Genomic DNA, 15,424 nt, shown 5'->3' with positions numbered 1-15,424 from the left:
CATATATCTTACTTCTTTATGTTATTTATACCATAATACATTGTTTTTATTTTTACTTTAAATAATTTATCATCTTTTAAAGGCATTAAGTAAAGAAAACCAATAATGTATTATAGTTACCTATATATTTATCATTTCCAGTGATCTTCCTTTCATGCTGTAGATCTGTATTTACACCAGACATCATTTTCCTTCAGCTTAAAGACATTTCTTTGGTACTTCTTGCTGGTGAAAATTATTTCAGCTTTTATTTATCTGCCTACATTTTAAAAGATATCTTTGCTCAATATAGAGTTCTGTCTTGGTTTCTTTTAGCACTCTAAGATGTCATTTTACTGTTTTCTGGCCTCAATTGTTTCTTATGAGTAGTTAGTCATCTTTCCTATGGTATACCTAGGTGTTATTTTCTTTGTATAGATCCTATTTTAGGTTCATTGAGCATTTTAGACCTGTGGGTTGGTAGTTTAAATCAAATTTGGAAAAATTTCATCCAATATTTCTTTGAATATTTTTATGCCTTATCGTCCCTCCCTCTACTTCTGGGAATCATTTACATGTAATATCACACAGGTCATTTGGGCTTTTTCTTTTCTTTTAATGAAATGCTTCAGTTTAGATGCTTTCTATTTTCACATCTTCAAGTCATATGATCCTTTCTTCTGTAGTACCAGTCTGTTGTTAATCCATTCCAAATTTTTTTACATACATTGTATTTTTCAGTTTTTAGGATTCTCACTTGCTTCATTTTAAAGACTTTCACATCTTTCCTGAACTTCTTCCTCTATTCATCACTTATATTTATCTTTTCCTGTAATTTCTTTATCTTGTTTATAATGTTATTATAAACTAATTATCTGCTAATTCCAAATATGGATCATTTTTGGATCATCTTTTATTGACAGATTTTTATTCTTATTAATTATGGGACACATTTCCTGCTTGTCAGCCTGTCTATTAATGTTTTATTATATAGTGGATGATATGTTGTAGAGGCTTTGTATTATGTTATCTTTCTCTGAGTTATGTTCTAGCAATAGCTTAATTATTGGTGAATATAATCTTGATTCTCTAGAGACTTGGTTTTAGACTTTTTCAGAGCAGATCTATTTCAGTTTTGCCCTTGGTTCTAGGGCATAACACTTAGTCTGTGGGTATGATACTTACCCCTAATCTGGAGTTTCAATGGAAACACAAACACCCCCTCTAACTTGGGCGAGGTTGTATTTTGGTGCAACCAATTTTAACCTTTGATTTAGAAAATGAAATCACAATACCAATAGATATGTAACAAAATGTTCACAGGAGAATTATTCATCATATTCCAAATTGGCTATTACTCAAAAGCCTGTCAATAGTAGAAAGGATGAATATGTTGGTATAGCCAAGCAATGGAATATTACACAGCAATAAAGAATAATATCTACTGGTATACGAAATGTGGATGAATATCATTAATGTAATGTTGAATGAAAGGAGCCAGACACAAAAGAATACATACCAAATGATTGAATTTATCTGAAGTTCAAAGCAGGCAAAAACTAAGCCATGGTGCTAGAAAGTCATTCTGTGGTAAACATTGGGGAGGAGGTAGTTGCAGGAAGAGGTTAAGATATAAGTTTCTGAGATTCTGGCAATATTCTATTTCTTGATTTTGGTGTAATTACCAGAGAATATTCACTTGTGATAATTACACTTACAGTTTGTGCATGTCTGTATATATGTTATACTTCAATAAAAAAATTTAAAACCAAAAAAAAAAACTTGGGTGACATTGAACCTTAAATTTTCTCTCCTCAGGACTGGGCAGTTGCTGAACTCTCTGTTCAGCTCTTTTAGGTGCTAAGCTCTTATTTTCCATTAAATTCCTTTGCAGTTTAGGACTCATCCAAGGATTGAGAGGATGCAGATTTGGGAACTTCCCTCTTGTAGTTACTTCCTTCCTCGGATTTCCTCCCTCAATATTCCACTGCTTTAGCAACCCAGAACTCTTACTTCTGGCTTTTCAACCCAGTAAGACAGCTGCTTTCTGCTTGAGCTCTTTCCAGATGCTCTGAGCAAACTGGGAATGCCTTCTGGGGGAAAAGCTGGTTAAATGTGGATCTCACCTAGATTGCTTTCCTTTTTTCAAGGGTCATAACTCCTCCAGGTTCTAATTGCTTTTCTTGGTGTCCAGTGCCTTCAAAGAGCTGTGTTTTATATTTTTTACAGAGTTATTACCGTTATCAGCAAGAAGATTAGTTTGATATGAGCAACTCTGCCATTAGTGCAATTGGATTGATCACATGGTTTTAAATAAATGATATAGTTAGGGACCAACTCTTCCAAAATAATTACATTATAGCAGAAGGCAAAGCCTAAAGCAAATAAAATAATTTTGGCTAGGCTTTCTAGTACTAACATGCAGGTGCAAACATACTTTTGGAGCAGTCAGCATTGCACACATAAACAGCAATCTGCTCAGTGAATTCATCTCCTAAAAATCTTCTCTCTCCCACTGAGATTTAACTTTCTTTTACCATCCATAAAAAGAATAGGGTAAAAATGGAAGGGATATTGTCCTCAATTTTCAGAACAAATTTCTATATACTGATAACAACAACCATCCTGGCATGTGAAGATAATATAATACTTGCCTGTGTCACTTTCAATCCCTAGACTTCTCTTTCCTCTACCAGATAACTGAGCATCTTGTCTCATATTTTTTCCTCCTCTTGCAATCTTGGATCAAATCTTCAGTGATGTCACTATTCATGTGGTATTCCACTAGTGACCAGTGCTTCACAGTTCCTCGTTCTCTTTGACCCAACTCTTGTCTATTTCTATTCCTTATCATTTGCTCAGGATCAATGTCACCTCCTTTCCAATGGCTCTGTTCTACTGACGATTTCTGGGATCTCGAAATCAGTTATCTTCCCACATTTACCACATATTTCTTGTTGTCTAATGCTTCAATCCCTCACAACCACTGAAGCTTGTTTACCCTATTCACTTGATGAGATCACCCTTTCAACTCTGCTATAATATATTTTAGTTTATCACTTTAACATCCTTAATCTCAGTCTTACCTCTTCCAATTTACTGATTTCTGGACTTAAAGCCATTTGTTCATTTCTATACTGACAAAATTGGAGGAAAAGAAAAAAAAAGCCCTGTTCCTTCAGCCTAGACCTGTTCTCCTGATTATTAACCTTGAAGATTTAAATATTTCTAGGCATAATCCCTGGCATCTTTCCACACCTTCTTAAATAGACAGAAGTGAAGGAGCATTATGACAACCTGACTCTACTCCTATATACTCTGCCTTTAGCCAGCACAACGCTTTAGATTACTCCGTTAGTTCTCCATTTTCCTGTCTATAAAATGAGGAAAACATCTGAAGACTTAAAGCCCACCACACCCCATCTCAATATTTTACCAGCCCATTGAAGCTACAGAGAAGCAGATCCCACGCCAGCAGGCTCAGTGGCAACAGAGGGAGGAGGGACTGACTGCCAAGTGGGAACTTGAAGTTCCAATCTGTGAAAATTTAGGCACTACCAGACTCAGCATGTTACAGGCCAGACCTGGGATGTAGTATGAACAGCAAGGAGGCAGCCTAGGTAGAGGTATTTGCTGGTCATTTTACTCCCCAGCACTGCTCTGAGTCTCTTCCTCAAGGTTTCATGCCCTCTTTTCATTCTTGGTCCAACTCCCCACAATTCCCTCCCCACCCCCCAAAACTTAAGCTAATTGTCATTCTTAGTTGGTCCTAGTTATAAAGCAGCTCTATTCCACATTGTTGTTTGTATTTACCCAATAAAGTTTTAAGTTCTGTAATATGCAAAACATGTGATTTTATTGCTCAGTAATCTTTAAAAAATAAGAGCAAAATTAAATAAAAGATAATTTTTATTTCCTTGTGACATGTGCTTGCCTCTCTCTAGTCACCCTCCACCCCTGTAAGTTAATACCTGTAGGTAAATCACCCTTTGTGGGAAAAGGATTCCTGGAGTCTTATTTAAACAAAAAAAACGGAATCAGTTAAAAATTTCCAAAGGTCAGTCTCTCCCTGTGACCTCTTCTTTGTTTGAATAAAATTATATAGTCTGTATATTGATATGTGTTAAAATAAGCTCAGAACTATGTCTTTCATTCTTTACCTGAAGTCTTATGAGAACTATAACCATTTTCCTTGAATACCACTCAAGGCAAATAACTTGGAAAGCTGCTTTGATAAGATTAGAAAGTTATAAACAATAAATTCAATAGGCCTCTGTTATAAAACCAGTGTCAGGGGACAAGGATAATACCTACATTTTAAGGTTAACTCTTATAGTGAACCAACATCTCTTTGAGCATTATCAGTGGGGTCTATCTGTAGTATAGTTAACCAAATGAAAAGAGGTAAAGAACTTTACAATAGGCACTTCATATGTAAAATACAGGTTGATCTTTAGTCATTAACAAGCCACCTGTTCTGAACAGATAAAGGGGAATTAAAAATTAATCATACAACTAAACAATTGCTTCACATAGATAGTTATACTATATCATTCAGGCCTAACATCCTTTTCTCTACGTGGGTTATTTTTTGTCTTCAATAAGACAAGCTTTTATTGACTCTGATTCAATTTTGCCATTACCTTTGCCTTTAAACACATTACCTTAGAGAATAACTTTTATTTTTTTGTCCATAGCCAAAGCTTAAAGGTTTTCTAATTCCCTTCTGCCTCCATTAGTGTTATAAAAGATTTTTTTGTCTATTTACCGTGTAAAAATCTGATCCATACTACACAAAAACTCAAAGCATTTTTAATAATCTGATGTTAATTTGACTTTATTGCCTTGTTTTTGTAAAGTGCAAAAGCCATGGGTCTTATATTTAAGAAGGAAAGTACTCTGCACATTTGTTCATAATAATTTTGTTTCATTCTCTTTCTTGTCTGCTCTCTTTTTCCTGTTTAAAACACAGTGTGTTACAACTATGATGAGGCAAATGATTCCTATAAAACCCATTGCTGTCAAAACTCCTTTCAACATAAAATCATCTCTGGCAAATACAGGAGCAGAATTTGGGGGAATCAACAGAGATGCCTGAGCAACATTAGATACAGCAGACTTTAAGGAGTTCCTATCTACTGCTCGTATTGCCACATAAATTCTGTGACTTTTTTGTGTCTCTCCATCAGGTTGATGTTCAAGTCCATTTGTGAAAAGCTCTGATGAGAATGTAAATATCTCCTTGGTACCAGCTTGCTGAGGATTTAACTTTGATGTATTCACTAAAATGGCATTGTTAAAGTCATCTTGAATATTCTGTAGACTTCTACTCACTCTTATTTCATAGCTGTTGGCTGAAATTAAAAAATACAAATGGGAAGTTAAGTGATTTTGAGTGAGCTTTCTAGTTTATTAGAAATGGCTTAATGACAATAGCAACAAAAAAGTCAAAATACCTATGAATAAACAAAGCAAGAAATATGAATGTGAACAAAACTTTAAGACACTACATAAGAACTCATACTAAAACCTGAATAAGAGGAAAGTTTTATTATGTTTTTGAATACCAAGATTCAACACAATAAAGATGTTATTTTTCCCTAAGTTATTTTGTAAATTTTACATGGTTTTATTAAAAGTGCCTCTAGTTTCTATTTTAACAAGCTTATTGTAAAGTTTAAATAGAAAATAAATCAGCAAGATTAGCCATATAAGGTTAAAAAATAACAAATTTTTAGTGGAAGGACTGACTTTATCAGATGTCAAAATACTGTAATGCTTCAGTAACTGAAAAACTGCAGTACTGGTGCATGAATAGATTCATGTATAAAAGTAGACCAAAATACATTTAGGAATTTCGTATATGATAGAGGTAGAACCCAAATTAATAGGGGAAAGTAAAAATTTCTTGATGATGGTGTTATGACAATTGGGTAAAAAGCTGGAAAAAATAGGATCCATACTGCAAACCTTTATTCTTCAGGATAAACTCCAAAGTAAATAAAAAGTTTGATGTAAAAAAATCCTATTAAGGAGTAGGAAACAATGAATGAATTTCTTTATAAACTTGAAGTGGAAAAGGACCCTCTAATTAAGACTCAAAATTCACAAGCCATAAACATAAAAATCCATAAATTTATATACATAAAATGAAAATTTTCTACATGGGAAAAATCTCCTAAGCAAAATATAAACATATATGTTAAGTGACAAAAATATTTGTAACTTAAGTCAAAGATAAAGTTTAGTTCTGGTAATGGTTGAGTGGTTTCTATTGGACTAACTCACCAGCAGGTAACAAGTATAAACTCTGAAGAAAGGAAAGGGAATAAAAACAAACTGGAGCCAGAGGAGTTACAACGCATAAAAGAAGAGAACCAGGCTGTGACTGATTCATGTTTATACAGTTTTTCCTCCGAGGGCACTTTCCACTTCAGTACAGATAGCTGGAACTAATACAGAAAGCCACTATCTTCTTGGTTCTAAAAATCAGATGACTGAGTGTGGGATTGCCGAGTGGCTGAAAATTGAGGGAGCCAGAGAGGGATGAGCCCCAACTCTGTGTATTAACTTCTCTCAAATCATTGGAAGACCTCTGAATTGTACATGTGTGGGTGAAAAATCAAGGGCTCAAGGGGAAAACAGCAGCTAGACAGCTGAAAAATGGAGCAGAGTTTTAGGCCAGTGCCCACCACAGGGGAGATATAGAGTTTGGAGTGTGAGTCTTGCCACATCAGAGGAGTGTGGTAAATATCTTGAGATGTCCATTAAAACACTAGAAAAGCTGTGCCTTAGGAAAAAAGATTGTGTCCCAGAATTAAGGGATATGCCCTAGGATTAAGAGCAAAACTGAAATAGACAAACCCTAGACAAAAGTAAAACAAAGCCTCCTCAAATTCCACGTGATCCAAGGTAACTACTAGAAAATTTCAAACCTCTTCAGGGGAATATAACAAAGTCCAGAGTCTATAATTTACTACCACATGTCCAATATACAATAAAAAGTTACTAGACATGTGAAGAAACAGAAAATGTGATATATAGTCAAGAAAAATATCAGCAAATTAAAACAGTCACAAATGACTGAGATTTGAAATTAATAGACAAGGACCTTAAAATAACCATGATGAGTATGTTAATGGTCTACACACAAGACAAGCTGGATATAGTGAATGAAGAGATGGAAAATTTGAGGAGAGATATGGAAACTTTAAAAAGGAAGCAAACAGAAATCCTAGAATTGAAAAAAAATGCAATGAAAAAATTCATTTGAGAGGATTAATATCAGATTGGACACAATGGAAGAAAGAATTTGTAACCTTGAAGACACATCCATTAAAATCATCCAAACAGGAACTTCCTTGGTGGCTCAGTGGTTAAGAATCTACCTGCCAATTCTGGGGACATGGGTTCGAGCCCTTGTCTGGGAATTTCCCACATGCTGCAGAGCAAATGGGCCCATGCGCCACAACTACTGAGCCTGCACTCTAGAGCCCATGAGCCACAGCTACTGAAGCCCACATGCCACAACTACTGAAGCCCGTGTACCTGGAGCCTGTGCTCTGCAACAAGAGAGGCCACCACAATGAGAAGCCCGCGCACCACAATGAAGAGTAGCCCCTGCTTGCTGCAACTAGAGAGAGCCTGCGCACAGCAACGACGACCCGATGCAGCCAAAAATAAATAAATTAATAAATTAATTTTTTGAAAATTAAAAAATATCATCCAAACTGAAGGGCTAAAAAATAGGTAGAAAAATTGAACAGAATCTCAGTGACCCTTAAGATCCACTGATATATCCACTTAGTGTGTGTGTATGATGATATGATATGATATGATATACTATACTATACTGTACTATAATATTATATAATATAAATATTACCCAGGAAGAAAAGAAGAATAAAACTAGAGCAGACATTTTTTGAAGATGTATCAGCTGAAAATATTCTAAATTTGATTAAAAGGACACTCCACAGACTCAAAGAGTTCAGTGATCCCCAACAGAATAAGCATCAGAAAAGCACACTGAGTCACATCATGGTCAATCTGCTAAACGCCAAAGATGAAGAAAAATAATTTAAAGCAGCCAGAAGGGAAAAAAGACACTTTATACTCAGAAAAACAACAGTAAGAATGATAGCTAACTTATGAGAAAAAAACTGGGGCCAGAGGACAATGAAATGATATATTTAAAGTGCTGAAAGAAACACTTGTTGCCCTAGAATGCTACATCTAGTGAAACTGTGTTTTAAAAATTAAGGGACATGTTTCAGAAAAATTAATATTGAGAGAATTGTTACTCAAAGACCTCAACTACAAAGGAAATGATGCTAGATAAAAATTCTGATCTCCAGGAAGAAAAGAAGAGGACTAGATATGGTGACTATACTATACAGGTAACTAAAAAGGATAATTCTTTTCCTCTTTAAAATTTCTTTAAAAGGCAAGTTTCTTTGTCTTGGGCAAAGATTGATTGTTTAAAACTAAAGCCATAACAATGCAATGTGGGGCTTATAACAAATGTAGAGGTAAAATATATGACAGCAAGACCACAAAGGTTGGCAGAAGGGTAAATGGAATTATACTTTTGAAAGATTCTCACATTATATGTGAAGTGGTATAACATTAATTCAAGGCAGATTGTGATAAATTAAGAAAAATGCATGTTACAGAACTGCAAAATTTGGAGTAGATGAGGGCAGAATTTTGTTTTGATTTTCCTTATACTGTTTTGAACCTTTAAAATTATGGCAAAATACGTATAACAAAATTTACCAGCAGTGTTAAGTACATTCATATTGTGGTGCTGTGAGCTTTCAAACTGTATTAATGTATTATCAACTCAAAAACAAAATTATTGGTAACAAATAATTGCTAGATGCAAAAAGAAAGCCACCTGTAGTACTAACCCACTCTAATAATATCATAAATCGTATCTAAAATGGCTAAAAATAGATTCAACAATGAACGGAGCAGCTCCAAAGGAGGATTTTGTTCTCAGGAATAAAAACCATGAGACATCCTGAGTTTTAATTAAACAATAAAATATTCTAGTGACTAGGTTTTGAGAATTTTCCAAATCTATAATAAGTTTTAATAATGAGACTCTTTCTATTCCTGAGTAGTAATTAGAGTAAAGCACCCTTAAAGAAGGTTGTCAAAACAAAATAACCTTCATATTCAAATTTATCAATCAGCCAATTTCCTCTGAGTGAACCCACTTGAGTTGCTTTATACTGTGGTTCAAATATGATGGGACAGATATGGATGAGAAGCTAGGCTGACCACCTGCTCTACACTCACAATGGAACATGTCCATTGTTCCCATGTCCCTTGTTCTCTATGGAGGAAGCCCTCCCCACGGGGCTCTCCCTGAGTCGTCTCCTGGATAATGAAACAATATCCCATAAGCCTTAGCATTTACAAAGATTTTCTACATACATAGCTCTCCCTCTGTGAAGTTGACCATCCCATTTTAAAATAAAAGAGACTGGGACTCAGGAGGTTAAATGTGACGTCCATGGTCAAGTTAGGAAGCTGTAGTGCGGGAAATGAACTCATTTCTTCTAACTCCAAATGTCATATACTTCCTACTGTGAACAACTATTAAAAATGATGCAGGACAACTGTGTAACTACAAAGACTCCAAACTAATTCAGCTCATACATTCATGAAAGGTTTCCTTCCATTTACAATAGTTGTGGTCTTCCCCTTCTCCCTGTGAAAAAGAAAATGGGCTGGTTCTGCATCTTTGACCTCTTAGCTATATCTCTAGTTTTGACCTCTACCTCTATACTCCCAGTATATTTCAGCCATGAAAGTAGCTCTAAGGCCATGGGCAAGACACTTAACTTCTCAGGGCCATTCCCTTACATTTAAAACAAGGGAGTCAGACTAGTGTGTCTTTAAGACCCCTTCAGGCTCCAAAATGTTATAAATGCTGATATTTACTGAGCACTTAGTATGGACCAGACACTGTTTTAATCCCTCTCTGTGCCTTTTCTCATTCAATTCTCTCAACAACCCTCTGAGATGGGTACTCTCACTATCTGCTTTTGCAGATTAGAAACCAGACGTTTAGAGAAATTAAGTAACTTGCCTAAGTTACACAGATAAAACGTGGTCTGTCTGATTCCAGAGTTTAATACCCTAACACTATGCTCTATAGCCTTCTATTAGGCTACACTGTCTCCTATTTCCCAATAATTGCTACTTTTCCAGTTACCAAGGTTTACACTTTCCTTAGCATCTTTACCAATAAATTTCTAGTACGGAAAGCCCTGGGCTTGGATTGAGGACATGCAGAGGGAATCAAAGACTTGACCCCATCTTTACCAGTGGGAACAGTTCCCACTTCCTCTCTTCATTTGAAATCCAAACCAGCCCCTAAGGATTATTATAGATTTCTCCTACATTGAGCCTTCTTCCATCCAATAAGCGTAACTGAGGGTTGGGGGTGGGGGAAATGGGAAAAAATTGCTGTCATTGAACAGCTTTTTCAGAAGCAGCAAATTTTCAACAATTTGTAAAGATAATATGTTCAATGACAGTTGTATAACAAGATGAAAAGATATCAGAGGAAACAGTGTGAAAGTCAGGCTGTTAGACACGTAGGGAAGCTACTGAGTGCAAGGAAGGAGGCCCAAGATTGGTGCTTTTTGTGGTCTGTCACTACTCCAAAGGCTCTACCCAGGCCCCTGGCATTAGAAACTGGCCTTTGCTCTGCTTCCACCCACTCTACAACCTTTTAATACCTGTAGCTCCCAAAGTCTGAATTATACAAATGGCACTGTGTAATACATAAAATAGTTTTTTGACCATTTTATGCCTTTTCTCTCTTAGCCTAGGATTATAAGTTCTTGGAGTGTGATACCATCTTAAATTACTGTTATATAATGTTTAGCACTGTGCTGGGCACATAATAGTTCCTTAGTAAATAATATATTTTCACTTTAATTTCTGGAGAAAACACAAAGGAAATTAACTTTATAGCAGAAATACAGATTATGCCTGGTACTCAGTTTTAAAAGTTATTTTACCCACACTCTTAATGAAAACCTAAGGAAATAACCCATTTCCATAATGCCTTGTCTAAATACATTCCCAAACATAATAATGATCTGGTAATATTTTGCTTATTCCATGTACTTTGTCATCTTTTACCATATATTGTATATGGTGAAGAGTTGGAACTGGATATACATTGATATGCTTGTGCATATATGAGATGTTCATTTACTACTAATAAGGTTTTTAAGAATAGTCAAATTTTTCATAATTGTAAAGCCAGAGACATACCCTTATTGTTTCTAACTCTGGCCATAGAGGAGAGTATAACACCTTCCTAGACAACAATTTGTAAAAAAAAAAGAGGTGATGAAAGCACATGTTTATGAGTTAAACAGACACCTACTTGCTAGTTGGTATACTCATAGCTAATTGGTCAATTTTGCCATTGCTGGGTCATCAAGTCAATTATGACTGAGTGATGTCATCAACTTAATACACATCCAGCCATTCCCCGCCTCCCAATCTTTTGTCACTTGAGGTTTCACATTATAACAAGCTTGATCTGCTTCAGTCATACTGCTCATCAGGGCCATGTATGTGAAGGTATGAAATCCTCTCTTCCCTTCTAAAACCCTTTGTAGTACCAATTCTAAACTAAAGTCCCATTTGGTTGTATTTCTTCCTTTCAAGCCATTCATAACCACTGATACTGCACATTCACTTTCTTTCTACTCTTCATTCAGTGGTGTAGTTGAAACCACCAGAGATCTTGAAAAAAACAGTTCCCAGTAGTAATGGGAGTCTGAGCTTGTGTTTGTCTCTTTTAACACACAACTGTGCTTCTGAGGCAGTGAGGAAAGAGGAAAAATACTGGGTGGCACCATGCTTACTTTTACATAAAGATGGGAATGAGTATTGGTGGCTCCTTACTTCAAATAAGAAGCTAGAGAACTCTCTAGTAGTGCAAACCAGGAGCCCAGAAAACTTACTGGGCCCACTTTCTCTTCCATTTTTTATTTTATATGTCATCTCAGTTCATCTTTACAATACTTTATGGAATAGATAGTTTTAGTCCTATTTTCCACATATGCAACTGAGGGTAATAGAGTTTAAGCAACGGCTGGACTTATAGCCAGAGTGGGAACTACATTTTTTCTAAAGTTAAGTTACAGCTGTTTCCATTATACAAGTGATATGCCCATCCCACAGTTTCAATCGTTTCACATCTCCAAACTTTAAATTAGGAAAATCCTTAATTTAGAATGTAAAATGTTTCACTTCCTTCCTATCTGGCAAGAAGAGGTAGATTGTGATAACAGAATTTCAAGACAAAACTACAACATTGACTGTTTCTCAGCAGTGCATAATTATTTGTAATTAAGATGTCTTCTGGAGAGAGTAGTAAACAGAATTATAAGCCAAAAAAGATGATCCAGGTTGAAAGCAAGACTGGGAAAGGCCCAAGGTGGTCACTGTTATTGACCAATATTGATGAATTAGCTCTCAATAGAGAAGGTTGGTTCCTACAGAAATCTCAATCAGACGCATCAGGAAATAAACCATTTAAAGTGTAATCAATGATAATCATGTTCTGGTAATGGCAAAGATGTTGGAAAGGTTATTCTTTTAGAAAACTTTTTCTGTTGAGTTGCTGTGGGGATCAAGAGATGAGGTAGGTGGAAGCCTGAAGGCTGGCATAAAAGCATTAGAAAAAGGAAAGTAGCGAAGGAACTCATCAATGCCCAAGCAAGGGTTAGAAAGCTTCAAATCAGGGAACTGGTCCCAGCCTCCCTAACAAAAATGATGACCAGAAGTAGGAGAGGACAATGCACCAAGTATTTCATGACTTGTGGGAACTATTCCCTTAAACTTGACTTGTAAGCCCTTGAAAAAACACCATCTAATCTTCAGAAAACTAATCACCTTCAGTATTTGAAAGTCCATGCTCTGTAAAGCAGAACCCATTGCTTCTGAGTAGACCACTGTTACATGTGGTATTTATGTTTCCAACAAAGGTTTCTGTATTAGTGTCAGTCAGTTTACCAGGGCCTCGTCAATCCTGGGGGAGCTGATACATTCTCTTCCTAGACTCCAGGATACAGGGCCTTATCAGCAACTCAAAGCTTGCCATGCAATCCTCTACAGCTTTGTCATCTGTAAGCCCCCAAAGCTATTTTTTACCCAACTAACCCCTGACATAGTTATTGGAAATGCCACCTTGTAGAAAAATAGGTAATGAAAGCAAGAAACCTACCCTGGCCCTGATCAAAGTCTTCTCCAGGTGCTGTCCAAGATAAAGTCACCTCTTCTTCTGATTTTACAGCTTCCAGGTCAATAATTTTGCATGGCGGAAACACATCAGGATGTGGGTCAGCTGGAACGCCCAGCACAAAGAAAGAACCCCCTGAGCTTATTCGGCTAAAGCCCCACTTTTGCTCTTCCTCTCTCCTGCCCACTGATTTTCTTGGGGCATTCATCTGAATATTACCTGTGACACCAAAGAAAAGAATAGCCAAAACAACAAGTTACCATCTCCTGAATAGCTTGCTTTTGCAGATTATTGAGAGACATTTTAAGACTTTTTTTTCCTTTGCTACATCTTTAGAATAACAGTTTGTTTATTCAACAATTCATTCATCCATTCATTCATTCAATAAATATTTTTAGGGCATATGCTATGCCAGCAATCGCAGACAAAACAGTATTATTGCTCATGGAATTTACAGTCATATTTATAAACATATATTTATAAATTGTAATAAATGTAAGAAGGAAAAAAAGAAGGGTACTATGAAAGTAAATAACACAGTAATATAATTTAGAGTGGTATCAAGGGAGTAACATTTAACAATTTCCTAAAGGATGAATAGAAGTCAGCCAGATAAAGAGCGGAGGTTAAGAATATCCCCGGCAGAGGGAAGAGGTTGTGTAAAAACTTCTGAAGGGTGGAGAAGAGCTTTGCAAATTAGAAAAATTTAATTAAAGCCAGGAGGAGAATAGTTTGAGATGAGACAGGAGAGAGAAGTTCAAGTAGGACCTCGTGGGCCATTGTAGTGGTTTTAGAGTTTAATCTTAAACATGCTGTGGGGAAGCAGGGCAGTGATATGATCACATTTGCTCTCTGACAGGTCACTCTGGCTGCTGTCAGTGGAGAATGGATTTTAGCACAGGAAGCAATGAGGCCACTGCAACAGTCCAGATAGGAGAAGATGGTAGCTTGGGTTGGGTGATAGCAGTGGAGAGGAGGCTAGTAGGCATTTTGAGATGCATTTTGGAGAGAAAATCAGCAAAAGCTGGTGTTGGATTTGAATATGGAATGATGAAGAAGGGAAAGTTGGTGAACAAAAAGAATAGCTCCCAGGTTCCTAAAATGAGCAAATGGGAAGAGAAACAGGCTATGGGGAGGAGACTAACTATTTAAGTTACAAGGTTTGTGATTCCTGTAAAACATCTAATTGACGATGTCAAGGAGCCAGTTAGATATGGATTTTAAGCTCAAAGAAGAGGTTTTAGCTAGATTTAATCATTTTGAACCTATGAATTAGGAAGTTATAGGCTTATAGATGTTATTAAAGCCATACAGGTTAATAAGATTACCTAATAAGAATTGCAGCTATAAAAATAAAAAGTATTTTACTAAGTGCTTGCTATGTGTCAGGCACTTTTTAAAGTACCTTGTATTATCAACTATTTGATTTTTCAGCAATGCTATGAGGAGAGTACAATTATTGCCCCCATTTTTACAGATGATGAAACTGAAGCACACAGAGGCTAAGTAACTTGCCCAAAGTCACACAGCTAGTAAATGGAGGAACTAGGTTCCAAACCCTGGTAATGTGGCTCCAGAAAGAAGAGTGAAAAGAGAAGGTTAAGACCAAGCTTTGATCATTGCCAACACTTAGAGGCTTGGTAGAAAAAGAGAAGCTGGAAAAAGAGCCTGAGAATAAAAATTCCAGAGAATAAGAGGTAAGCAGGAGAGTGTGGTATCATAGAAACCAGGAAATGGCAAAGGAGAAATCAATCAGCTGTGTCAGGTACTGCTGAGTCAGGTAAAATGAGGACTGAAATGCATCCTTTGGATATAAGAGCAGGTAGTCATTGGTGACTAAGGCCAGAGCAGTTCCAGTGGAGTGATGTGGGTGGAGGTCTGCTTGCAGTGAGCAGAGCAGTAAACTGGAGGTGAGAAGGTACAGTCAGCAGATTTAGATTTAATTTCAAAGAACTGGATGACAGGGAGTAGACAGGTGGACAGTAGCTTAAAGGGGAACCACCAAAATTTTTTTTAAATATGGGAAGTAATAAATCATGCTTGAATGCTCTTCAGAGGACATGCAAGGGAGAGCTCTCAAGGACCCTTGATAAGCAGGCTGGGTGGAATCCAGAGCAGATCCAACAGAGGCACTAGGGAGGAGAGGAAGGAAGTAGATGCTGC

General features: G+C 36.5%; 1 protein-coding gene across 1 annotated transcript in view; it reads right to left on the bottom strand.

Moving 5' to 3' along the window:
* Positions 1-4,884: 4,884 nt before the first annotated feature.
* The window catches only part of CLCA2 (chloride channel accessory 2), a 37,018-nt gene continuing 26,478 nt past the window's right edge, over positions 4,885-15,424 (bottom strand). Inside the window, exons 13-14 of the mRNA XM_032642951.1 lie at positions 13,247-13,480; positions 4,885-5,333 (exon numbers count right to left, since the gene is read on the bottom strand). Of these exons, the coding sequence (XP_032498842.1) occupies positions 4,891-5,333; positions 13,247-13,480 (677 nt within the window). The 3' untranslated portion in view covers positions 4,885-4,890. The remainder of the gene's footprint in view (positions 5,334-13,246; positions 13,481-15,424) is intronic.

The sequence above is a fragment of the Phocoena sinus genome, chromosome 1, assembly GCF_008692025.1.
Source record: "Phocoena sinus isolate mPhoSin1 chromosome 1, mPhoSin1.pri, whole genome shotgun sequence".
Lineage (NCBI taxonomy): Eukaryota > Metazoa > Chordata > Mammalia > Artiodactyla > Phocoenidae > Phocoena > Phocoena sinus.
The sequence above is the reverse complement of the archived record's forward strand: the minus strand, read 5'-3'. Positions and strand labels throughout refer to the sequence as shown.